This window comes from Pseudophryne corroboree, chromosome 1, assembly GCF_028390025.1.
Source record: "Pseudophryne corroboree isolate aPseCor3 chromosome 1, aPseCor3.hap2, whole genome shotgun sequence".
NCBI classification, from domain to species: Eukaryota; Metazoa; Chordata; class Amphibia; order Anura; family Myobatrachidae; genus Pseudophryne; species Pseudophryne corroboree.
The window spans coordinates 825614272-825641703 of NC_086444.1; the positions used below are offsets into that span (position 1 = coordinate 825614272).

Genomic DNA, 27432 nt, shown 5'->3' on the forward strand with positions numbered 1-27432 from the left:
CGTTGCTCTGACCAGGAACAGTTGCCTGTCTCAGTTTGAAATAGAAACAGCATTAAGTCCAATGGAGAATTAAGGGGTCTATTTACTAAGTCTTGGATGGAGATAAAGTCAACAGAGATAAAGTACCAGCCAATTGGCTCCCAACTGTCATTTTTCAAACACAGCCAGTGACATGGCAGTTAGTAGCTGATTGACTGGTACTTTATCTCTGTTGACTTTATCTCCATCCAAGGCTTAGTAAATAGACCTGTCAGTCAGTTGACCACTGCAGCACAGAGGTTGACTGAATGAGTCACATGACAGAGTTCAAGAGGCTACAGAGAGCATGTAGGATGGTTAGAGGTTAATCACAGATCAGGGTTCCAGGATCACTGCTGGGTATACACACAGATGTGTATCCAGTAACACTAGTAATTACCATACCTCCCAACATGACCCTCTCCAGGGGTGACAGAATGCTCTACTCCTGGATTGCCCTATTAGTAAATGCAGTCTGAGACTAACAGGTGCATAGAGGGTTTACTGAAACAAGTCTGAACAGTGCAATGATGAGATTAGAGACTATTACAAAGTATGCTGATATGACAGTACTGGGTTTGGTAAGTAATGTTAAGACCCTGATTTGTGACACATGGCATAGAATAATAAACAAGCCAAGGCTAAAGTTCAGAAGAAGCATCAGTATTAACTAGAAGAATAAGCCAATATGTAAAATGTGTCATACATTTATAACAGTGCATGTAAGGTAGTACCAAAGAAAGGGGAGGCGATCACGAGACTGTCTGTCGGGATCCCGGTGGTCACAATGCCGACACCGGAATCCCAACAGGCAGTGAAATCCCATCCCATCGCCGGAATACTGGCACCACAGAATGTCAGCCTTCCGAGCTCTAGTAACTGGTTAAAAGAACCTGCGAAGGGCCAGCATAGCCACAGAGAGATCACCAAAAATGAGGAGGTCCCCCAAAATAGGATTAGGGGTATCCAAAGGTCTGGCAGCTCATAGAACTGTCTCTTTGACATGAAAATAGTGGAAGCACATCACAGTATCCCTGAGAATGCCCACTGAGGCATTACTTGCCTTAAGAAGTCGATGAATGCAGTCCAGAAGGTGAAAGTCAGTGATAGGAGTCATAGGGAGCAGAATCATAAAGAGATCTGTAACAAATTACTTGAGATCATGTTGAGACCAACTAAGTTATGCCACGGATTTTAATATTGTTGTGCAACGACCTTTATTCAAAGTCACCAGTCTTTACTCTGCAGGGTTGTAACCTCTGCCTTTAGTTCCTCATGAAGGGTGATACGGTCGTTATGCGATTTAACCACTTCCTCTAGTTTATTTTCAAGATGATCAGTGCGATGGCCTATAGCGTCTACAGATTGCTGACATGTCCTGCAGCGCAGCTTTTAATTCTATAGAAATATCTTTTTTAGAGGATGACAGCAGTTGTTTCATGGAGCCTAAGGTCAGTGAGGCATCATCACCCAAGTCACTCATTAAAGTGAGTCAATGGCATAGACTCAAAGGGTGCACTTAGCGCAGTAAGCTGCTTATGATCTTTGTCAGAGGGTAGCACTATCTTTACCGCCCTTTGCTGTGGAAGGGTGTTTGAAAAAGCTAACTAGGGGACCCCTGCCGGGTCCTTCTGGTGTTTAGCCATGAGGAATAAAATGGAGAATAAAAAGGGTAAGCACTGGCAGTAGCAATAAGAGGGAATATGTTACACAGTTCCATATGACATACAGCATATTAATCTTACAACATAGAGGAGCGATACAGGTGAGAGGATGCCGCTACACAGACATCATCCTGTTTACTGCAGTTCAGTGGCGTAAGTTTGTCCCAGACGCCTGGTGGCAAGATAAATATCGGTGCCCCCCCACCTATATATAGACAAATATATATATATATATATATATATATATATAAGATTGATTTAGTAGGCACTCATTAGAATCCACATCTGCCCTGGTGCCTTCCACAAAAGCAATGTGTAGCAAGCAAGGTGTTCCTGTTAGAGGTGGTGAAATATCATTCCAATCCCTCAATTTACAAGAACAGGCGGCACTCCTGGGTCTTGGTGAAATAAGTTCAAGTGTATTTGAAAAAACACTAAGATAGATGAGTTAACTGCGGCAGCAGGGACGCCCGCGGGGTTCCCTAGCAACCAGCGACGTCACGTCCGGGGCTGAGTGAAGGGAACGCCTACCGGAAGCCCCGCTGGACGCCAGTGCCCGCAGCACCGTCAGCCGATTCCTCTCACAGGGTTTAAAAGGTAAGACAAACACATTATTCTGTTTTTTGTTTGCAGCAATAGCACACAGCCTTGAAAAAAAGCGCCCTGCGTGGCGCTGAAACGTTGGCGTAATGTGCCATCTATCTTAGTGTTTTTTCAAATACACTTGAACTTATTTCACCAAGACCCAGGAGTGCCGCCTGTTCTTGTAAATTGAGGGATTGGAATGATATTTCACCACCTCTAACAGGAACACCTTGCTTGCTATATATATATATATATATATATATATATATATAGAGGTGGAGGAGCACCAATATTTAGCTTGACGAATATATATATATCGCACCATTCTTCGCAGGCATAACGGCGTATGCTTGAAGAAAATTCCAAAGGACAGCTCTTGCGGTAAGAGCTGTTCTTTGCTATGATAGGAATTCCTGGAGTCCTATCTGTGCATGCGTGGGCAGACACGTGCCACTAGGAGGGATCTATTTGAAACGCAGGAGAAGCCCATAGACACAATCTTAGCCAAGGGAGGGGGGGGGGGGGAGCAGGCAGTGGCAATGGAGGTCAGAGTGGAGGACAGGATGAGGCAGAATGGGGTCATTGGTGACTAGTATATATGTATGTACATATAGCGCCAGCCACAACAGGGAATCCGAGGTGAGTGCTGTAGCTGTATCGGCTGTTCTTATCATAACAGCGCCTTGCACGTCTGTCCCCCCGTTCCTCCCGCAGCAGCAGAAGCTCCTCTCCCAACTTTCACAACCACTGCAGTCGCGCACAAGTGCCATGCCTTCCTGGAGGTGAGTGCTGGAGGGACCGCATCACAGTCTGCGGCCGGCCGGCTTACTGTACAGGAATGAGTCAGTTTGACTCATTGCTGCCATCACGTAACTGGAGACAACGGAGGCGAGGTGCCCCCTTTAAAGCAGGAGCCCGGCGGCAGCCGACTCCGTTGCCTCCCAGAGTTCTGCCTCTGCTGCAGTTAACAGGTGTGCAAAGGTAATAGGAGAGATGGTGGTATGGCTCTGAGAATGCGGCTGTGCCAGCACCTGCAGCTTCACCCAGCCCCAATAGATAAACTGCAAGAGGCCCAATACATTAGAAGGCAGTAGCCACCTGTGGTAGAATAAGGTAGAGCCTGTGGGGAGCAGAATACAGCCTCAGAATACAGCAGCAGGGAGCGGGAACCTTGTGGTGGAGGACTACTAATGTCTGCCAGAGTCCCCTGCCACGTGTCCCACCTGCAATGGAAATCAATCCTCACAAAACCTCTGCTTCTATGTAGCTCACAGAGAGGGGGTGATCACACCCCTGTAGGTCCCTGGTTCCTGGACTAACCTTGCTGGTCGGTGACTCAGATGTCCGGAGTCCTGGCTGGCTGAGTGCGCCCTCCAGGCAAGGGCTCCAACTTGAGGTTGCGGTCTTGAAAAGGTGGTAGGCTGCAACCCGCGAAGACACTGAAAAGTGCCCCCCCTCGGCTCCGCCATCTGTACCCCACAGCTGTGCGCCTCGTCGGGTGGCTCTGCTGGGTACCGAGGTCCGTTCCAACTCCAGGAAAGTGGTGTTAAATGGGTTTCACACCAGGAACTCACTCTCCGGCTGCTAGCTAGGCCACACCCAAGAACATACATTTAAAATATATCCAATATGATTTTATACACTAAAAAAAAAAAAATCTAGCAAAAATGTTTCTAATAAACTTCGGCACAAACATTGATGTTCAGAACAACGTGGCCATCGATGATCGGAACATCGCGACCATTACGACTTCACATTTTTTGGGGCGTCTGCTCCTCTCTGTGTTCTCCGGGCGTCCAGAGGAGAGGTGAGGGACGCTTTTTAATGTATCCCTAGCAGCTACTAATGTCTGCAGCCGTGGGGTGGGGATGGTACCGGGCTGACTAATCAGCATTTATTGGCAGCACAGCAGGCACTGGAGGGAGGGAACCAGGAATCAGAAGGATCGTGCCTGTCTTCCTACAGCTGCACAGTAGGCTTTTTGACTGGTTACATCATATGCGACCATGTCAGTGAAAGCCCAGTCCTGTGTGGTTGCATCTGATGTGACCACATAAGGCATGTGGTTAACAGTTATTTTTGTAGCACACATATATTACACATCTCTTTCCAGAATATATGTCAGTCATTCACAACAGTCCATGCTCTAGTGGAGCATATAATAAGTGGTATATCTATAATGGGTGCAAAGTGTGCAGTGCACACGGGCCCATGGGCCCAGGGGAGCCCCACACTGCACTCCCTGCAAGTTGATTATTATTTCTTGATTATTTACCCCTCTGGAGTCCTGCATTAGGAGCAGCAATGACAAAATGATGTGGTGTCCAATTTCCTGGTATTTTGCGCATGCTTAGTAGGAAAATCACTGGGAAATGGGTTTCACACCAGAGTACTGCAAATGAGTGCTACTTTTTGGTACAACGCTAGGGAGAAACAGTGGGTAACACAGTGAGAGATGCTGGGGGAGAGGCAGTGTGTAATAGGCAGATGACACTGGGGAGAGGCAGTGGGTGACAGGCTGTGATGCTGGGGAGAGGCAGTAGGTGACAGGCTGTAGGAGATGCTGGGGAGAGGCAGTGGGAGACACTGGGGAGTGCCATACAGTTACAGTGATTAGGACAGCATAATACAGTATAATAGTGAGTGGTTAGTGCAGTACAGAATAGACAGGACAGCACAGTATAATATAGAGTGGAAAGACAGAACAGTATAGTATAATACTGTTGTTTGGGGGGTTTTAGGCAAGGAAGACTGTGTTGCTCTTCTGAGGGAAGGGTTGGGGACAGTGGAGACTGCGCCACTGTTCTGGGGTGGGGGGGCTGTGGGCAGGGGGAGGCTGCTCTGCTCTCCTGGGGGTTGTGGCCAAGGGACGCTGCGCTGCTGTTCTGGGGGTGCTATGGGCAGGAAAGGCTGCGCTACTGTTCTGAGTTGCTGTGGGCAGGGGAGGCTGTGCTGCTCTTCTGGGGAGCTGTGGGCAGGGGAGGCTACGCTGCTGCTCTGGTGGTGGGGGGTCTGTGGGCAGGAAAGGCTGTGCTCCTGTTCTGGGGGGGCTGTGTACAGGGGTGGCTGTGCTGCAGTTCTGAAGGGCTGTGAGCAGGTGAGGCTGTGATGCTGTTCTGGGGGGGGGGTCAGGAGAAGCTGTGCTGCTGTTCTTGGGGGCTGAGGGCAGTGGAGACTGTGCTGCTGTTCTGGGATGGGGCTGTGGGCATGGGAGGCTGTGCTAATGTTCTGGGAGGGGGGATGTGGGCAGGGGAGGCTGTGCTGCTCTTCTGGCGGGGGGGTGCTGTAGGCAGGGGAGGATGTGTTGCTAATCTGGGGGGGGGGGCTGTGGGCAGGGGAAGCTATGCTGCTGTTCTGATGGGCTGTAGGCAGTCTGTGGTGCTGTTCTGGTGGGGGCGAGGTGATGGTGGCTGTGAAGGTGCTGCTGTGTGCGAGTGCATGTGTATGGGGGTTTGGGAAGCACGATAAGGAGTGAGTCCTGCATATGCCTTATTCCGAGTCACGAGTTATGATCGCTTTAGCGTCTTTTGCCGTAGTCGCATTTGCTAATGCTAGTTAAAATCCTTCCCCTGTTGTACAAGTGTGCATCTGAATGCAAAAGGATTCATATGTCCACTTTGTGCATCTTTAGATGGTACCTGCAGTGCATCTGTGCATGTGCCGAGAGGGGCTTGGCCAGCCCAAGAGGGGGTGTGGTTTCACGTCTTGCCAATACCAGGCCTTGGGCTTTTCAATAAATAAAAAAGGCCTGGGGCTCATTTGTTATTTATTAAGTAAGACCTGGGATAATTTTTTCCCCCCTTAACTATTTAAGCAAGGGTCGGCCCCAGGGTGGCTTTTTATAAATTATAAACATGTCACACAGTAGTAGTACCCCATGTACACGTTACACCACACAGTAGTAGTACCCCATATACATGTTATGCCACTGAGTATAAGTGCCCATTACACATATGACACACAGTAGTAGAGCTGATTATGCCATGCAGTACAAGTTCAGGCCCACCATCCACCTTAAGGTCCTTAACATGGCTAAGACTGGAGACAGAGACAGTCAAATCAATTATTCTCAGCTGTGCACCGCAGAGTTTACTTACAGCTACCTACCCTGCTCCAGGGCCAGGCACCTTAGAGTAGATAACCACTGCAATATAAAATCGCAGGAAGGCAGGCAGAGCAGTTGAGATGAGATCCTCTGGGTCATCCTACTCCTCAGTACTCAGACTCTGAGTCCTCCTCACTGCGGCCCCCATTTTGGGGCACTTGTCATGTCGCCGATCAGCCCTGCTCTAGCGCCAACTCTGCGAACTATGCAGATTTTATTTGGGATGTTGAAACCTATGATGTCCTCCCTACAACCCGCCCACCCAATTATGTTATCTCCAGCTGCATCAGTGGGTGATGCTGGGGAGTGGCAGTGGCTGACACAGTGGGAGATGCTGGGGAGAGGCAGTGGGTAACAGTCAAGTGATGCTGAGGAGAGGCATTGGGTAGCACAGTGGAAGATGCTGGGGAGAGGCAGTGGGTGACAGGCAATAGGTGACTCTGGGGAGAGGCAGTGGGTTACAGCCAGTAGGTGACTCTGTGGAGAGGCAGTGGGTGACAGGTTGTAAGTGATGCTGTGGAGAGGCAGTGGGTGACATGCTATAGGTGATGCTGTGGAGAGGCAGTGGGTGACAGCAGGGCCGGTGCTAGGGTGTTCGGCGCCCCCCTGCAAACTATAAATTTGCTCCCTCCCATACTTTACAAAGGGACAGCGCACGTCGAAAAAGGGATGTGGTCTCACAAGGAAGGGGCATGGCCACACAATTGTACCCCCATTTAAAACTCCTCCAGTAGTGGCGCTGCTTACACATAACACCGCAGTTGTAGAGGTGGTATTTGATATGCCGGCTGTTGGGATCCCGGCGCTCAGTATACCTCCTTCTTGGGGGGTCCATGAACCCCCTGGAGGGAGAATAAATAGCGTGGCGTGCACAGAGTGCCACCGTGCTAGCAGCATGGCGAGCGCAGCGAGCCTGCAAGGGGCTCTTTTGAGCTTGCCCCGCTGCCGGTATGCTGGCGGTTGGGATCCCGGTGCCGGTATGCTGGGTGCCAGGGTCCCAACCGCCGACATAACATACTACACCCAGTTGCAGCACAGCTTACACATAACGCCACAGTTGTAGCGCCGCTTACACATAACAGCCCCAATAGTAGCACAGCTTACACATAATGACCTCAGTAGTAGCGCCGCTTACACATAATGACCCCAGTAGTAGCGCTGCTTACACATAATGACCCCAGTAGTAGCACTGCTTACACATAATGACCCCAGTAGTAGCACTGCTTACACATAATGACCCCAGTAGTAGCACTGCTTACACATAACGACCCCAGTAGTAGCGCCGCTTACACATAATGACCCCAGTAGTAGCGCTGCTTACACATAATGACCCCAGTAGTAGCGCTGCTTACACGTAACACCCCAGTAGTAGCGCAGCTTACACGTAATGCCCCAGTAGTAGTGCAGCTTACACGTAATGCCCCAGTAGTAGTGTAGCTTACATGTAATGCCCCAGTAGTAGTGCAGCTTACACGTAATGCCCCAGTAGTAGTGCAGCTTACACGTAACGCCCCAGTAGTAGCGCAGCTTACACGTAAAGCCCCAGTAGTAGTGCAGCTTAACGTAACGCCCAAGTAGTAATGCAGCTTACATGTAACATCCCAGTAGTAGCGCAGCTTACACGTAATGCCCCAGTAGTAGCGCAGCTTACACATAACGCTCCAGTAGTAATGCCCCAGTAGTAGCACAGCTTACATGTAATGCCCACAGAAGTGCAGTTTATTCACATCCCCCCTCCCCCGCATACATACATACATAAATACACACACACACACTTTTTTCAATTACTCTCCATGGCTGGCAGGATCTGGAGCAGCATGTCCTCCTCTGTGGCACTGCAGTCTGATGGTCCGTGTAGCTCCGCCCCCTCCATCCGTATAGCTCTGCCCTCTGCATCCGATCAGTCACTGTCACAGGAGGGGAGAGGGAGAGGAGGCTTTCAGCTGCCGGCGCCGCTGCCTGTCATGCAGTGACAGGCACAGTAGCTGGCAGCAGCTGCAGGGGGCCCAGGTGCATCAGCGGGGATGCAGAGCAGGTAGAGCGCCTCTCCTGCCTGGCGCCTACCTGCACTGCATCCCTTTGCTGAGCGGGTAGCGCCGGGCCTGGGTGACAGGCAGTAGGTGACACTGGGGAGAGGCAGCGAGAGATGCTGGGGAGAGGCAGTGGGTGACACAGTGGGAGATGCTGGGGAGAGGAAGTGAGTGACAGGCACAAGGTAATGCTGGGCAGAGGCAGTGGGTGACACAGTGAGAGATGATGGAGAGAGGCAGTGGGTGACAGGCTGTAGATGATGCTAGGGAGAGGCAGTTGGTGACAGGCACTAGGTAATGCTGGGCAGAGGTAGTGGGTGACACAGTGAAAAGTGATGGAGAGAGGCAGTGGGTGACAGGCTGTAAGTGATGCTGGGGAGAGGCAGTGGGTGATAGGCAGTGGGTGACACTGGAGAGAGCAGTACAGTTACAGGGTAGTTAGGGCAGCATAGTACAGTACAGGGCAATATAATACAGAGTGATTAGGGCAGCATAGTACAGTATAATAGCGAGTGGTTAGTGCAGTACAGAGTAGATAGGACAGTACAGTATAATATAGAGTGGAAAGGTAGCACAGTACAGTATAATACTGCTGTTCGGTAGGTTGCATGCAAGGGAGACTGTTGCTCTTCTGGGAGGATGGGGACAGTGGAGACTGCTACTGTTCTGGGGTGGGGGGCTGTGGGCAGGGGAGGCTGCTTTGCTGTACTGGGGAGTGTGGGCAAAGGAGGCTGTGCTGCTGTTCTGGGGGTGCTATGGGCAGGGAAGGCTGCACTGCTGTTCTGAGGGGGCTGTGGGCAGGGGAGGCTGTGTTGATCTTCTGGAGAGTTGTGGACAGGGGAGACTGCTGCTGATCTGGTGGGTGGCGGGTCTGTGGTTAGGGGAGACTGTTCTGCTGTTCGGGGGGTGGGGGTGGGGGCTATGCTCCTGTTCTGGGGGGCTCTGGACAGGGGAGGCTGTGCTGAAGTTCTGGGGGATCGTAAACAGAAGAGGCTGTGATGCTGTTCTGGGGTTGCGGGGGTCAGGAGAGGCTGTGCTGCTGTTCTTTGGGGGGTGGGGGGAGGGGGGGGGGCAGTGGAGACTGTGCTGCTGATCTGGGATGGGAGCTGTTGACAGGGTTGGCTGTGTTGCTGTTCTGGGGGGCTTTGGGCAGTGGAGACTGTGCTGCTGTTCTGGGATGGAGGCTGTGCTGCTGTTCTGGGGGGGGGGGGGGGGGGGGACTTTGCTGCTGTTCTGGAAGGGGGTTGTGGGCGGGGGAGGCAGTGCTGTTCTTCTGGGTGGGGGTTGTGGGCAGCGGAGGCTGTGCTGCTGTTCTGGGGGGGGGCTGTGGGCAGTGGAGACTGTGCTGCTGTTCTTGGATGGGGGGCTGTTTGCAGGGGTGGCTGTGCTACTGTTCTGGGGGGTTTGTGGGCAGTGGAGACTTTGCTGCTCTTCTTGGGGGGGTTGTGGGCTGGGGAGGCAGTGCTGTTCTATGGGTGGGGGTTGTAGGCAGGGAAGGCTGTGCTGCTCTACTGGGGGGGGGGGCTGTGGCAGGGGAGTCTGTACTGCTGTTCTGATGGGCTGTAGGCAGTCTGTGGTACTGTTCTGGTGGGGGAGGGGTGAAGGCTGTGAAGGTGCTGCTGTGCGCATGATAAGGCTAGAAGTGAAAATGTATAATTATTATTATCGCGATTGCGAGTGTGTGTGTGTATGGGGGTTTGGGAAGCACGATAAGAAGTGAGACCCAGGGCATCGGAGCTGCAGTACCTTGAGTGACAGGCACAGCAACAGTCAGGGAGATGACAGCAGCGGAGTGTGCGCGGCACCTCTACAGCCCGGCACCTCTGTCCTTGCTTTACTTACCCAGCTGGCTGCATTGTGTCGACCCCGCACTCACACCTGGACAGTCCCGAGCTCTGGGAGCAAAGATGGAGTAGGGCAGTTATCTTACACAAACACCCGACAGGATGACACTCCGCCGGGTAGTACATTATTTATAAATACTTTTTTATGCCTGCTATGTATTTGTATTTTTTATATGTATATTCATTTGTATATCTATGTGATTGAAAATATTCATCTAATTGTTACCATCCAGTATTAGGGAAATTGATGTGTTTATTAGCAGGTACTGCAGTTAGAAATAGCTGATTGCTAATTATACCCCTGGTGTGATGTGACTGTTGTGAATGGACAGAGCGATCACATGACTTGGAGACCTGGCCTATATAAACCTGAACTGTTGGAGCAAGCAGCACTCTTTGATAAAGGGGATAGGAAACCCTGAAACATGTTAGAGATCTGCCGTTACGTGTAACCAGCTTCAGCAACGAACTTCACTAGTGATCGAGTGATCGGTGCATATCATCTGTACCCTGTCTGTGACTGCAGCCGGACTTAGCCGCGAGTGGAGACCAGCTTCCCATTGTTGTTCTTGCTGTGCTGCAAACTTCATGATTTTACTGTATATCAACTTTTAATATTAAACATCAGCTTTTTGGACCGTACATTAGACTGGACAGCTGTTTCCTGGGGCGATCTAAAGATACCCTTATGTGAACGCGTGACAGAATTAATATGTAAGTGATCATATGTTATGAAGTTATCCCGTTTTATTACATATTGAAGAAATTATATCAGGGGTTAAAGATACCTTGTTTGGCCTGTGGGTGAGAACCCTAATGTAAGTTCTCAATTAAGAGGGTGTGTTTCCTGGTGTACCACTCACGAATATTGAAGGATTTAAGAACAGTATACTGCAAGTGAATAGTGCCTACACACAGTTTTATTTTTTTGCATTAGTACATTACCCTAGCCCATGGCACCCCCTCTGCTTGGCCGGTCATAGTGCCTAGGGCATGTGCCCTGCTCGCCCCGTTCTTGTTCCATATCTAGATATATATACTAGATCTTAGGTGTGCTAGATAGAGCTGTCTAGTGCAGAGGGTGAATCCACTTTTTTTCCAGTTAGCAGCAACAGCACATTTGGCTGCATTGTATATACAGTATATGACTAATGAATGCTTGAGTAGAGTTATCCACATTGGGGACAGGCTGTGGTAATAGGGAGAATGAAAGGCAGCGTTGGATTGAAATACCCATAAGGGAGTGATTTAATTGATGGACCATGTCCTAAAGGCACATAATCTTTGGACAATACCCACTTGGTGCCTTTTTAGACTCAACCCTCAGCCAGTAGAGCGAGATCGTCCATATTTGCCTGCACGTCTACGGAGCCGGGTGACGGGGGGAGTGAAGAAACTTCACTGCCCCCCCGCCACCGGGTTGGCCGTATCGGCGGTCGGGCAGCTCGGCAGCACATCGCCGAGTGTGTAGGGCGCATTAGACACTGTGATACTGACCGTTCGTACATTTAAGTGCACATCAGCGTATTATCTTAAAAGTAAGAGCAAATAATGAGAATGGCATTTGACACATACCGCCGCCATCACACATCACAGAGAAGCGGTACCTGCAGCACATAACATGTAGATACCGCTGAGGCACAGAATGGACAATCATACATCTACCCCTCATTGAGAAGTATCCGAAATGTGTTGGTACACCTACTGATGGTATGTAGGTCATATGGTGGAAGTGAATATTTGTGTCTTTTATTACACAATTAGAGGGTTTTCAGTTTAACACGTTTCAGGATTGCAAAGTTATTTAATAATACATTGCAATTCATTATCATGGGCAGCCAGAGTAAATACATAAACATAAATTATAAAACCTAACATGGAATTACATACCTCCCAACACGACCCTCTCCAGGAGGGACACAGTGCTCTGCTCCTGGACTTCCCTCTTACTGTATGATTGCTGGCACCTGTGCTGAAACACCTTCCTATCCATTAACCTGTTCATCACAGATGTCGGCAATCATAAATTAAGAGAAAAGACCAGAAGAAGAGCATTGTGTCCATCCTGGAGAGGGTCATGTTGGGAGGTATGGAATTATATACATTGGCGCAAAATGTATTCACCCCATTTTCCTTGATTTCTTCTCTTATGTCATTGAATAAAACAAATTTGTAAGGAAATTAAGAATGAATTCTTGCTACTGATTAATAATTTTAAATAAAATTAAAACAAAAGTTTTTCTTGATTTCATAAATATTCACTCCCTTTGCTAAGATATACCACTGTGATTAGCTGTTTTCTGAGGTCACATAATCAATTGATTGGAATTCACCTGTGATAATTAAAGTATTTCAGTTGATTTAAAAATAAATACATAATTCATACCTCCCAACATGACCCTCTCCAGGAGGGACAGCATGCTCTGCTCCTGGACTTCCCTCTTAATTTGTGATTGCCATCACCTGTGGTGAAACACCTTTCTTATCCAGTAACCTGTTCAACATAGGTGATGGCAATCATAAATGAAGAGGGAAGTCCAGAAGTAGAGCATTTTGCCTCTCCTAGAGAGGGTCATGTTGGGAGGTATGCGTAATTGAAAATCCCCATTCAGGGCCTTGATCAGGTTTGTCAGCAAACAAAAAAGGCACACAACTGGGCAAAACCATGTTGCACTGCAGGTGGGGTAGATGTAACATATGCACAGAGAGTTAGATTTGGGTTGGGATATATTGTTTCTGTGCAGGGTAAATACTGGCTGCTCCATTTTTTACACTGCATTTTAGATTTCAGATTGATCACACCCCACCCAAATCTAACTCTCTGCACATGTTATATATGCTCCCCCCCCCCCCCCTCCCCGCAGTGTAGAATGGTTTTGCTTAGTTGCTTGCTTTTTTTGGTTTGCTAACAAACCTGAATGACCCCCTTAGTTATTACACCTCCAAACAAAATCTTCATCACGCTGGGTATATTAGTTTTGAGCTGTGTGATAGTGACATTGTATTTAGATGTGATATGCCCTGGAAAACAGCCCTAACAAAGTACGTAAATAATACCTCTTTCCACTAGCTCTAAAAACACGGGTAAATGCGCGTGGGTGCACATTTACCCGTGGTTTTTTTTCTAGTGGAAACGGTCCCCCCTGCAAATTCCTGGATCAAGTGATCCGGGAATCCTACCCGGGTAGCTTGCCGGGTTGAACACGTGTTCCAATCGGTAAGCTGTGTAGTGTAAAGTAAACGGAAGCTGTGCCGATGCGACACAGCTCCCGTTCACACTGTAATGAAGGGTGGTGCTGGGAGATCATGTGATCTCCCAGCACCGCCCCTGCCGCGTCACTAGCAGCGTCACCAAGCCAGCAATATGCCGGGTTGGTGAGCGCAGAGAGAAAGGGGGCTGAGCACGGGTCGCAGCCGGATAGCACCCGTGTCAGGCTCCCGGCTGCGACCCGTGCTCAGTAGTGGAAAAGGGGTATAAATGAGCAAAACAAGAAAACAGCAACATACATTACAAGACAATGTAGGACAAGTACAAGGTATATAAATATTTCTGCATCAGGGGACAGGACACTGAAATAAGCATCAGGGTGGCAAAAAACGAACGTTAGTTGCCATTGTAGTATGGAGTAGAAAAGGGTGGGCGGGAGTATGAAGGTAGATGAGGTCAGAGATGTACATGGGACAGGAATGGGTGATAGCTTTGTAAGTGAGTGTAAGAAACTTGAATTTAGGTCCTCATTCCGAGTTGTTCGCAGCAGTTCATCGCATCGCAAATGGCAAAAAATCTCACACTGCGCATGCGCAAAAGCGGAAATACGCATGCGCAAAGCGAGCGACACGACGCTTGTGCAGAATTACTAAACGAAAATCTGCTCGTGATACATAACCGAAAACAGGGAGTGACGGAGGCGTGGCAGAGGCACGGCTTCGCAATCCAACGAAATGGGCGTGAAAGTGGGCGGCTAGTGTGGGAGTATGCAACCAGCAGTAGGCGTGTTTTTGGCAAAAATGCGTATCCTATGGTAAAAGTACATAACAAATGTTCGCTAACTTGACGCAGCCGAAGAGTAAGTCTGCAGCTACTCAGCACTTGCGAAGTACTGTTACAAGTGTGTGTCTGCTTTAATTAGCAACTGAATTCACCTGTTGAGCAATTACTCGCCTAACACTGCTCTTACAAAATACTACAAACAGCAATTATATGGCCACTTAACATTTGTATTGTTAAATAAATCTGACACACTCACAAATAATGCACTGTATTTTTGGGACAAATAAAAATTAACTGATGTTAAATGCATGTTTTAATTATTTGTTTAATAATATCAAATGTGACTAAACAAACTTATAAACTACATCAGCTAAATCTTCTCGACATAGACATATTCCTTTGTACATACCAAATAACATGAGCAACATAATGCAGCCTACATTTAATGTGACTTAATGATTTTTTTTTGTTTTTTTGTGGGAATATGTGTCCATATCTAATACTATGGCATGTTGCCCCTAGTAACCCAAGTTCCTAATTGTTTTTGTTTTTTATATGGCCAATTAAGTGTTGTGCAAGGCATACAGATTTTAAATTACAATATGCAATGTTTGTCTTAATATTCTGATTGTTCCCTTGTTCCACAAATGTCAATATGCCATGTTCAAGTTTACAGGGCACAGTTTTCCTGAGTGCATAATCTTTAATAAAACACACAAACAATTGTAAAGTAATTTTTGTTTACTTAAAAAAAAAAATACAAAATCACCAACACAACATGGCTACAAATGAGCATCACATACGGAGATGGACATAGCAGCAAGCAGATGGCAGTGGCAAAATGCACATAGCAGAACCCAGTACTATGGTAACCCCATCTTCTGACAAAATATGATGTTTTAAATTAACTAAGTGAACCCCCAGCCAGACTAAACTTTTAGGGGAACTGAGGTAGATTCCGGAACCAACACACAAACACAAACATACACAGCACGCTAGGAAGAGGAAGATGGCTCAGGTGTAGGTCCAAATAACTCACAGGCTACAATTTAAAGAAAACCTTTCACTTTGAGGGAGTTCTACATTCTGGCCACACAAGCCAAAATAAAAAAAAACATAGAGGCAACATATAAAACATGGGTGCTGCCCATCTGGAGAGACATCACTTTCTTTCCCCCCCCCCCGCCTGATGTAGTTCTTCATGGCTCGGTCTGCGGAGCGACCTTCAAGGGCCCTGCCCAGTGGGATGTTCTTCCTGGGCAGGGGGAGGGGAGGGAGCCGATGTGGCTGGCTCTCTGCCACTGTGGGCAAGGGAGACAGCGATGTCCTGGAGCCCTTGCCGAATCGAATTGGCAAGTTGTTGGAAGGAGGAGGCAAGTTGATCTTGGCCCTGCCTGATCTCTGCCAGACCTTAGCAGAGTTGAGCTACACCTTGCTCCACACTGGTTCTGTGCTCAGTGAGCCGGGCAGGTGTCTGGCTTACCTCCCGGAGCATCCTGTCCTGAAAAGCATTCAGGCTCTCACCATACCTGGCTATTTCAGTCAGGATTTCCGGGATAGCAGAGGGTTGGGTGGGGGGGCCAGTGGGTATCTGGACAGATGGAATGTGTGGTCCCACACTGGCACAGACACTAGGTCCCCCCACCTCAGCCTCAGCCTCATAACCCTCCTGTGACTCTACCTGCTCACCCACCTGTGCTGTGTTATGTTCGAAGCAAATAGAAGAATAAGTGGAAAAAGAGTAGAAAAAAACAATGAGACTTTTGGAACAAAAAAAATATTTCTTTAGGAATATGTGTGTAAACTTACCTGGCAAGTCATGTGCATGGAGTATTTCGGGCAGGTCCGTGTCCATATGAGACACCCCAACCCCCTCCTCGTAGCTCACACGGTCCATCGCCATCTCCTCAAGATCTGTGTATTCCACAGTGGCAGATGGACCTCCCCCTGTTGCCCTCGAGGCATTCCACTCCGCAGACCTCTTGCCCTTCAGGCGGGATTTGAAGTCGGCCCAACTACATATGTGGGGGAAAATAGGGGCAAGGTAGAGAAAAATTATGAATACCTGCTTTAATATATAGTACACATGTTATGCATTTGGTTGCCTATAGGCAACATCACATCTAACTAACTTTTTAAGAATACTTGGCACAGAAAATGTTTTGGCAATATATACTTACCGTCTTCGAACTTCCTGCGAGGTGCGGACTATTGAGCCAACTTCATTAACAGAATCAGTGATGTCCCTCCAAATTCTCTTTGGTTGCAGCACCCATGTTTTTGGGTCCTCTATGTATTTTTTGCATGGCCTGTGTGACCAAAACCCGTAACTCCCTCTTAGTGAAGGCGGGCTGTCTTTTCTTTTTTTTGGATGTAGCCTGTGAGCATTCGTCCTGTCCTTCCTCACCATCTTCCTCTTCACTAGCTGCTTGTGTAGTTTGTGTTTGAGCTGCTAGTCCGAAATCACCCTCAGTTTCCCCACTATCTATGTCTGGCAGGGGATTCACTCCTAACTCCTGGGTATCAGAAGATGGAGTTTGTCTAGTACTGGGTCCTGCTATTTCTAAATCAGCATTGCCAAAGTCAAGCATCTGCCTCCGCAGTGCTAGGCTTCGATGTGCTAAAGCTGCCATCTGCTTCTGCACCTCGTCCATCTCTGCTGCCATCTGCTCACGAGTAGCCATGTTGCTGGTGGCATGTGTGTATGCACGAGTGTTTAACTATTTATAGCTGCGTGTGTTTTCCGGTGCGGAATTCCGCGCAGGTGTATATTATGCAAATTGGTCCAGTAATTGTTGCATTGGTATATAAACGCCCTGCATGCAGCCTGTGTGTGTGTATGCAGAAAATTACTGAAGCAAGGTGGACATTTCTGAGTGAGCACATTTCTGAGTGAGTTTTGTGAGTATTTTATATTGTTTCAGTAGTTTTTTTCTGTAATGTTCTCCTTATCATGTATGTTGTGTAAGATTGTTGTATACAATGTGTTTTTTTTTTTAAAATTACTTTTGTAGTTTTGAATGTAAACAACAATAATTGTGTGTGTGGTTTTTTTTTTTTCATTTTCTGTTTGGCTTGTGCATCTGTTTACCATAAAAATGCCACACCATCTGATCCTAAAAAAACACAAATTTGTGACTTTGTGTAGCTGTTTGTTCCAGCAAAATGTGGTGAGTAAACAGATTGTTACACTTAGTTGTTTTTTTCTAAGCCCAAAAATAGGGCTAAAAAAATGTGTGTGTGTTGTTTTATATATATATATATATATATATATATATATATATATATATATATATATATATATATAGACTTATATGTTTAAGATTTGCAGCCATATCTCAATGATATGTGTGTGTGTGTGTGTCCGCGGGTGCGAATCTCCGCCCATGCGAACTGTACAAACTGTCCTGCACATTAATGTACACATATCAATAAAGTTTATTACAGATGACACCATGCAATTACAACCAATCACATGCCACCACACACACTATAAATATAAGCCCATATATGGAAAACGCCATTGCCATCATGCGTGCAGCAGCTTTTACCCGCCGCGAGCTGCGCATCCTGGTAGCGGTAATGGACCGCCGCGTAGGCCGCGCAGGGCCCTTTATCCCAAATAGGGTAAAGCGGGAGGCCTACGCGGAGGTCTGCCGCTTATTGCGAACCCGCGCCCGGAGCAGGAGGACCATCATTCAGTTGGAGAGGCGCTGGAGCGACCTCCGCAGGCACACGCCGGACCTGTTGGCGGAACTCCGCCAACAAATCCGTGACATACGTAGGCGCAGTAAGTTTCATATTACATAAAATAACACTGAGATTTTTAGCATAAACTTTGCCTATTTTCACTTAGTGATAGTGTGAAAATTTGCACACTGACAATAAACTATTGTAGAATAAACATGACACAGTGTGTGTGGTTAGGGCAAGCAGTACTGACTGTGTAGCAAGGTGCTTCTGAAAAAGTGAATGTTGTTGTACAGAGTTGCTACACAGGCTGTCACCTGAACCCAATAACTTGCTCAGTGGGCAAAATTTAATAAGGTGGGAGGTTTTAAGAACTGGTGATGTTGCCTATAGCAAACAATCAGATTCTATCTATTATCTGATAGAAGCAGCTTAATAAATGTTACATAGAATCTGATTGGTTGCTATGGGCAACATCACCAGTTTAAAAAATAAAAACACGTATTAATGTTACCCCTGTGTCTTTAACATGGGATAGAACAGTGTGTGAGGAATATGCTGTTGTTTAAATTTTTCATGCTACAACCTAAATATTACATATGTCATTCTAGGGCGAGCACAACGGGAAGCTGCTGCTGCTGGGAGCCCAGACCAAGCCAGTTCTCAGCCCCCCTCCCCTTTTGTTGCCCAATCCCCCTCTTCTTCCCAGTCCCCTTCTCAGCCCCCCTCCCCTTCTGTTGCCCAATCCCCCTCTTCTTCCCAGTCCCCTTCTCAGCCCCCCTCCCCTTCTGTTGCCCAATCCCCCTCTTCTTCAAAGTCCCCTTCTCAGCCCCCCTCCCCTTCTGTTTCCCAATCCCCCTCTTCTTCCCAGTCCCCTTCTCAGTCCCCCTCTTCTTCCCAGTCCCCTTCTCAGCCCCCCTCCCCCTCTCTTTACCAATACCCCTCTCTGTCCCCCTCCCCCTCTGAAGGCCAAACTACCACTCCGGCCCCCTCCCCCTCTCTTTCCCAGTCCCCCTCTCTGGCCCACTCCCCCTCTGTTGCCCAAACAGCCTCTCCGCCCCCCTCCCCCTCTCAATCAGTCCCACCCTCTGAAAAAAGCACCCCAATCCCTCCTCCTTCCCCAATCCAGCCTCCTTCCCCAATCCAGCCTCCTTCCCCAATCCACCCTCCTACCCCCATCCAGCCTCCTTCCTCCATCCAGCCCCCTTCCCCACCCAGTGAGTGGGCAGCAGAAGCCCCAGCTGAGATTCCGGGGAGTCCGCATGTGGCAGATGAGAGTAAGTTTTTCAACATTTAAAATGTATTGGTTACCTACTTAAACTTAAAAATAAAATACATGCAGTGTTGTACTGTGGCCAATCTTGGACCAAGGAAAAATGTTTGTGTTCGTCTTCATGGTATAGATGTTGCATTAACATTTATGTGAGTATCATTAGATGTACAGTGTCTATGTGTGCAATGTTTAGGCTGTCCACTCTAGGTCGACACTCATTAGGTCGACAGGGTTGCCAGGACAACAGGGTTTATATGTGCTAGGTTGTAAGTGAAACAGACCTGAGTGGAGTTTAGTATGTTGTAGGTCTTTTACACTTGTGCCTGGGTATTCCTAATATTTGCACATTCAACTCGCATGCTTTACTTTGTTAGCCAGGCTAAGGACACAATGATTTGTGTTGTGTAAGTTACACTCACAAAATGTTTTTTTGAAATTTTAAAATCTGTTTGACCTTAGGTAGTAAGGCAGCCTTTCAGGGAGTGTGGGCATGCTAGGATATGTTGTCCTTCTGAAGATGTTGATATGCAGTGTGATGATGCAGGGCAAACACCACAAAAGACAAGTCTGCTTCACTCCAGATGTGAATGAAGGGCAGCATGGGGTTACATGTACTAAGATGGGAGTGTTATTCAAGATGGGATGTTGCCCATAGCAACCAATCAGAATCAACGTCTCAGTTATTTAGCACCTTCTAGAAGAGATGTAGAATGTGATTGGTTGCTATGGGCAATGTCCCATCTTAAATAGAACTCCCATCTTAGTAAATGTACATCATGGTGTGGTACACTTTTACACATTGTAATTTATCAATGACAAACATTGCTGGGCATGCTTGTGTGTTGGTATGCTAGTGTTTTTACATTCAAACATCCATGATGTATTTCCTTTGCTATGAAAGTGTGCTTTGTGGATTGCTGGTGTAATAGGTAATGTTAGTTATGTTGTAAATTTTATTTTTCCTCTGCATTTCAGATGGTGCCGTTGGAGATCCCACAAGCCTGGCAGGCATCGTGGCCAGCCTAAAGGCCCATTTGCAGGCCATGCTGGCAGACCTAGAAAGGCTGCAAAATTTCTGTTAATTTTCATTTGTTTGATTTTTGAGATATTAAAAACAATTTTTTTTTATAAAATAATAAAAAAAAATCGTTTTTACAGTTAAGCGCTTGTTGTGTTTTTTAATGCAATAAAAGAACAGCATATTGCCAAGCATAAATTGGTTAACTTACAAAAAAAACACAACAAATTTACGATTATTAGGCTTATTATTTACATACAAATTAAGGCAGTTAGTAGCTTATTGTTTTCAAAAACATGTAAACACATACATTCACACACTACAACTCCACTCCAAATTATGCTATTTAACATTATGTCAGGCACAGTTAACACATCTACTTCACTTATTTATAAACAAACATGGTAATGTCCAATTATGCCTACAAAGTGTTCTTGAGGTATTCTTTGCAGACTTAATTGGCCATGCACACAATCAATCATTACACTAATTGGATTTGTAATTGAGGAACGCTTGTTGAGTTTGAATTGCAAGGTGTAATATAAATTAGGAAAAAAAACCCATTGCTGTGCGTTTTTCCGCAAAAACTTGTGCACATTTAAGAGGAATGTGTAAATCTACGATGAGTTCGGTTTTTAACGATGAGGTTTGTGCTTATGCGATGGGTTCGCATTAATGCGTTGTCATTTGGCATACGCCTACTTTGTGTAGTACTGCGTACGAAATAGCAAAAACCCGTTGGGGGCGGATATTCGCTATTTTACTACGTGTTCGCAACTTTGCGCATATGTTGTGCGAACAACTCGGAATGACCACCTTAGTTCTGAAGTGGAGACAATGTAGGGCTTATTGGAGAGGCATTCCTCCCAACTGACCCAATTTTCGCGGGTCAGTCCCGTTTTTTTTGGAAATGTCTCACTCATGGGGCCTAATTCCGAGTTGATCGCAGCAGAAAACTTGTTAGCAGTTGGGCAAAACTATTGGGGTAATTACAAGTTGATCGCAGCAGGAAATTTTTTAGCAGTTGGGCAAAACCATGGGGGTCATTCCGAGTTGTTCGCTCGCAAACTGCTTTTAGCAGCTTTGCACACGCTAAGCCGCCGCCTACTGGGAGTGAATCTTAGCTTATCAAAATTGCGAACGAAAGATTAGCAAAATAGCGAATAGACACCTCTTAGCAGTTTCTGAGTAGCTCCACACTTACTCTGCATCTGCGATCAGTTCAGTGCTTGTCGTTCCTGGTTTGACGTCACAAACACACCCAGTGTTCGCCCAGACACTCCTCCGTTTCTCCAGCCACTCCCGCGTTTTTCCCAGAAACGGTAGCGTTTTTTCGCACACACCCATAAAACGGCCTGTTTCCGCCCAGAAACACCCACTTCCTGTCAATCACATTACGATCACCAGAACGAAGAAAAAACCTCGTAATGCCGTGAGTAAAATACCTAATTGCATAGCAAATTTACTTGGCGCAGTCGCACTGCGGACATTGCGCATGCGCATTAGCGACTAATCGCTCCATTGCGAGAAAAAAATAACGAGCGAACAACTCGGAATGACCCCCCATGTGCACTGCTGGGGAGGCGGATATAACATGTGCAGAGAGAGTTAGATTTGGGTGGGGCGTGTTCAAACTGAAATCTTAATTGCAGTGTAAAAATAAAGCAGCCAGTATTTACCCTGCACAGAAACAAAATAACCCATCCACATTTAACTCTCTGTGCAAATGTTATATCTGCCACACCTGCAGTGCACATGGTTTTGCCCAACTGCTAAAAAATTTGCAACAAACCGCAGCATAGCGAAAATCGGCAACGAGCGAACAACTCGGAATGACCCCCATGGTTTTGCCCAACTGCTAACAAATCTGCTGCTGCGATCAACTCTGAATTACCCCCATGGGCCGTAGTGTACCGCAGTGGTGGTGTGGCATTTGGAAGGCTCCTGTGATCACTCTGGTGTAGAGCAACGGTGAATAGATGCTGTGCACATGCACACAGCATCTATTCACTGGAGATAGAGGGACTGGAGGCATGTCAGCAGCTCACAGAGCGCTGGGCAAGCACCCTCAGGCCCTCATTCCGAGTTGTTCGCTAGCTGTTTTCGGTCACTGTGCAGCGATCAGGCAAAAAAGCGGCAAATCTGCGCATGCGTATGCGGCTCAATGTGCACGCGCGACGGACTTTCACAACAGCAGTTTCACACAAGGTCTAGCGACGCTTTTCAATTGCACTGTTGGCCGCAGAATGATTGACATGAAGTGGGTGTTTCTGGGAGGTAACTGAGCGTTTTCGAGGAGTGTGTGGCAAAACGCAGGCATGTCAGATACAAACGCAGGCGTGCCTGGGGAAACGCAGGGGTGGCTGGCCGAACGCAGGGCGTGTTCGTGACGTCAAAACAGGAACTAAACAGTCTGAAGTGATCGCAAGGTAGGAGAAGGTCTCGATCTGCACAATCTTTTTTTGTAGCAGCGCTGCAAACCTTTCGTTCGCACTTCTGCTAAGCTAAGATACACTCCCAGAGGGCAGCGGCTTAGCGTTTGCACGGCTGCTAAAAGCAGCTAGCGAGCGAACAACTCGGAATGAGGGCCTCAGTGACGAAAATGGGAGGTGTGGCAGGCGGTTGCGGCATTCCTATTACCAAGGTCATGCCCCCTTTTTGGGCAGGCGCAGCATCGCCACACTGAAGAGTCCTGAATCTGAAACACACATATATAAATAAACAGACACATATACACATGCATGTATACAAACATCCATATATACACACAGCCACACACAGATAGATTATATATATACATATACATACATACAGCCACACATACACATGTTTACAAATACACATACAGTATTTATATGCACACACATATATAAATCCACAGCCATACACACATATATACAAAGCCACATATACACACACACACACACACACACACACACACACACACACACACACACACACACACACACACAGCCACATACACCCCAATCACATATATACATATACACACACAGCCATATATATATACTGTACAAATGCACACATACACACATATTCATTTACACACACAGCCATTGTCCTGACCCATCCAGCACTCTCCCCAGTCAGTCGTCAGGGGGGGGGGGGGAGCCGAACAGCTGCAGTGTGGGGACGGGAGCCGGGGTGTTTGCGGGAGGGAGCCGGTGTCATGGGGCGAGAGCCGGGCAGCATTGAAGTCAGTGGGAGGGAGCCCGTCAGCACGTAGAGTCTGGAGGCGGGAATCGGGAGCTGGGGTGTGGCCGGCCAACCCCACATCCCCTTTGCTCATACATTGTAAGTTGGTGATGCACAGTGACTGAAGTGCACCAGAGGCAATGGAGAAGGTGCCCCCAGGGCCGGTGCAAGGTTTCTTGGCACCCTAGGCAAAATTTCTGCCTACTGCCCCACAACATCATCAGTTACTCGCTTTCCCAGTCACTAAGGTGAAAGTTCATATTTGGCGTATTATACATTTCCCAGGCATCTGACTACATTGAGTGCAACACGGATGTATCGCTCAAAGACGTCCTTAATTATATGATAGCTACACTCAGTGGCACCCCCTTCCCAGATCCTGGCACCCTACGCAGCTGCATATCTCTTTCTATTTAATTCGTCTCACATACATACATACATACATACATACATACATACATACATATCCATACACTGCCTCTCTCATATATACATTCATACTCTCTCATTCCTTCACATCTCTCTACTTTTTCTCTGTCTTTCTCGTTCTCGCTCTCTTATACATATATACTATCTCCCTTTATTTCTGCCACACACACATCTCTCTTTCTATTTCATTCTGTCTCTCATACATATATACATACACTGCCTCTCTCGTTGGTGTTAGTACTTTTAGATATAGGTAGGTATCAGGTAAGTTCGTAATACTTAGTCAGTTTTACCTTTTGTTTCTGCTTTCTCTCTGCAGGTCCTGACAGCTATTGACGTGATGAAGAACTGTTACTTGCGGATATGGGCTGCATACAATAAAGTTCACTCGGGATCAATGACATGCGACTGCATAACGTTAAAGAAGTTTTATTAGACAGGAACCCGGAACACAGTGGCTCAGTGACTTCACTCCGCTTCCACTACTTAAATAATGGTTAGTATGGCATACTTTATATTAACGATCTATGAGAACATTATATTAAACTGATACAGTTACAATATTTGAGTCACAACATAAGTTGAGTATTTCCTCTCGCAGTACTGCACCAGTTCGTAATACTTAGTCAGTTTTACCTTTTGTTTCTGCTTTCTCTCTGCAGGTCCTGACAGCTATTGACGTGATGAAGAACTGTTACTTGCGGATATGGGCTGCATACAATAAAGTTCACTCGGGATCAATGACATGCGACTGCATAACGTTAAAGAAGTTTTATTAGACAGGAACCCGGAACACAGTGGCTCAGTGACTTCACTCCGCTTCCACTACTTAAATAACGGTTAGTATGGCATACTTTATATTAACGATCTATGAGAACATTATATTAAACTGATACAGTTACAATATTTGAGTCACAACATAAGTTGAGTATTTCCCCTCGCAGTACTGCAGTTCAAGTTCCCTAAAATACTCACAGTTCAGCTGAATCTTCATACGTTGGTGCACATATAGGAAGTGATAATGTCGATATTATCTTAAACCATAAAGCTATACTTTTAATCACACGTTTACCATGGAGCCGCTACGGCCACTAAACTTAATATTTACTCTACGTACCTTTTACGCTATTTGCGTAATGAGTCCCGTACCGTGTACGGACTCTGCGTACAAACGCCGAGCTGGGGGTACAAAGTACACGCAGCGCGTACACACCCAATTCAATACACTTTTAAACCTTATACAGTTAGTCAATGTAATACACTTTAAACCCTAGCAGGGAAAAGAGGACACAACACCGATTTGTAGTTAATCACTGGGTTCTGACACCACAGAGTAATATTTCTGAAAGGGGGTTAACAATACAAATTATGCACTACAATACAACAGAGTAAATGGCTACAGTCAATGTACATACGTAAGAATATTCGCATGCGCCTCCCGGTCCGGTCCCCCGCTATCAGGTAGATAACGTTAAGAGCCTTGTGTCTGGCCGGGCTGCAGCAGGCTTTATTTATACAAGTCTTCCAAAAGCAATACAATGGACACTGTAATCCCTTTGTCCATTGGACACAGGGATGCATCTTTACAGTACAGGAGAGTTCATAGGTTGATTTGAAAAGGTGGGCGATGTCTTTCTCAACTGTTCTTGTGGGTGGTCTCCTCTGGATTCCCGCCGCATACATAATATACAGTAAATACAGTTTATATCTATATTCTGCTTCTGCACTTAACTATCCACAGGAACATGCGATCTTCCGCAAACCAACACCGGAATGTTACCCTTAAAATACCCTACAGCTGGATACCAGACACCACCTTATAACCTTAGTCTGTCCCCTCCTATCATGCAAATGTGAATCCCTTTGTTCTGGAATCATTTAAACTGTTGATACTTGCTGATGTGGTGCAGGGGGACTATGTGTACAATGTGCACTATTTGGATTAAATATGTAATGTTTTGATAACCCTCTATGTGCTCACAAACTCCGCCGTAAATACCCATACCACGCGCAGGACCGCGGGAGCGACCATACGCAAATTGCGGATATGTGCACGCACGGCGGAGCAAGTGCACGCGCAGTGGGCATGTGTGTGTATTTTATACGTGCTGCGTGTTCTGTAATATTTTTCGACTTTGACAGTCCACCTTTGGCAGTCACCAATAACTGCCACTATCTAATCACTAAACAGAAAAATATCAATACAATATCTACAAACGATTGGATGGTAGGAGGAGAGTTGTAGGCGGGAAATAAATGACCTAGTGGGATAGTAAAAAGCATGTATGTATGAATCCATGTCTGAGGGGCATGTATCATCGTGCCGTATATGTTTTAGATAAGCTTCAAGGTATTGCGAAGTATACATTAAATCCTTCTTATCCCGTATTAAGGGTCTGTAAGTGGGCCAACAAACACTACCGAGCTCTTTTCGGCTTCTTGTTCCAACAAATGGGGTGCACATTTAGTTGATGATACATGGAGGGGGAACATATGTGAGTGCTAGTATATGTGGATATCACCTGTCGACTATGTGTGTCACTAACTGAAGGTTGTAGAGATGAAGATAAGACACATATCTAAAATACATTCACATAACATTTTCATAATCATTCTTGGGTAGGATCGATGTCTTTCCGGATGGGTGTATCTGGGCAGAGGGGGAGACAAAGGAAAAACGGGTGAAAGAAACAGGCCATGGAATTCATTTGCAATCATGTCTTATCATAACACTGTCTCTATGGATGGGTTGTAAATTAAATCTGCTGCTGTAACAATGCCCCCGCTCCTTAAACTCATCAATTTTGTGCCGTGTCACCTAAATATCAAACCAATAATTATGACGACTCCCAGGATACAAAGGAGAAACTTTCCTACACTCATAATAACATTTTGAGCCCACTCTCCTAATCCTGAGAACCAATTTCGTGGGTTCAAACATGAGACACAGCCGGTCAGCTCATTACCCACAGCGGTCAGGGTAAGGTTGTGTCTCCTCCTGAACTCCCACTTCAACTGCAATATATCATCCATCTTTTGATCGATAATCTCTGTGGGGTCGTCAGTGCTGTTTGTAATATACGTGCAGCACTTCACACCATATTGAGTTGCCAAAGTGACACAGTACCCACCCGTCACGGCTGTGATATAATTGAGGACCATCCTGTGCTGGATCAGTTCTGTCTTGTAAGCTTGTAACTCCCTACCCGTATACCTGAAGGTGTCGTCATACATCTCAGTGATATTATATATCAAGTTCGCTAGCGCATGGATATACCTATAATTTATAATTCCTCTGGCAGTACGGGTGATGTCTAATGCGAGAAGGAATTGAATCCCGGTGGATTTGTGGATCAAATCAGAGGCTACGTGCTCTGTCCTACCTATGAGGTGTCTCTTGACGATGTGTTCATAGTGAGTAGGAGTATAAGGAGCCTGAGTACTGCGGTGAACACCTTTCATCTTATCATGGGTTATGGTCATGACCTCTGGCAACACTCTTCCAACATAACACAATCCCTCTGAGTTTGGGGCAAGCCACTTATACGCCTTCCTCCCACATATGAAATAGG

The 27432-nt window shown here is 46.7% G+C and overlaps 1 protein-coding gene across 1 annotated transcript; it reads left to right on the top strand.

The window, feature by feature from the left end:
* Window positions 1-1391: 1391 nt before the first annotated feature.
* Window positions 1392-20362, top strand: LOC135049898 (neurofilament heavy polypeptide-like). Its single transcript, XM_063955876.1, has 4 exons — window positions 1392-1505; window positions 10783-10960; window positions 18539-19204; window positions 20176-20362. The coding sequence occupies exons 1-4, from the start codon at window positions 1392-1394 to the stop codon at window positions 20280-20282; spliced, it is 1065 nt and encodes a 354-aa protein (XP_063811946.1). The 3' UTR covers window positions 20283-20362.
* The last annotated feature ends 7070 nt before the right edge of the window (window positions 20363-27432 follow it).

Excerpts from the sequence above, each read along its gene's own strand:
- LOC135049898 (XM_063955876.1), top strand. The coding sequence starts at position 1,392 with ATGTCCTGCAGCGCAGCTTTTAATTCTATAGAAATATCTTTTTTAGAG. Across the intron at positions 10,961-18,538 it reads ACGCGTGACAGAATTAATAT|GGCGAGCACAACGGGAAGCT; the intron begins GTAAGTGATCAT and ends ATGTCATTCTAG. Across the intron at positions 19,205-20,175 it reads TCCGCATGTGGCAGATGAGA|ATGGTGCCGTTGGAGATCCC; the intron begins GTAAGTTTTTCA and ends TCTGCATTTCAG.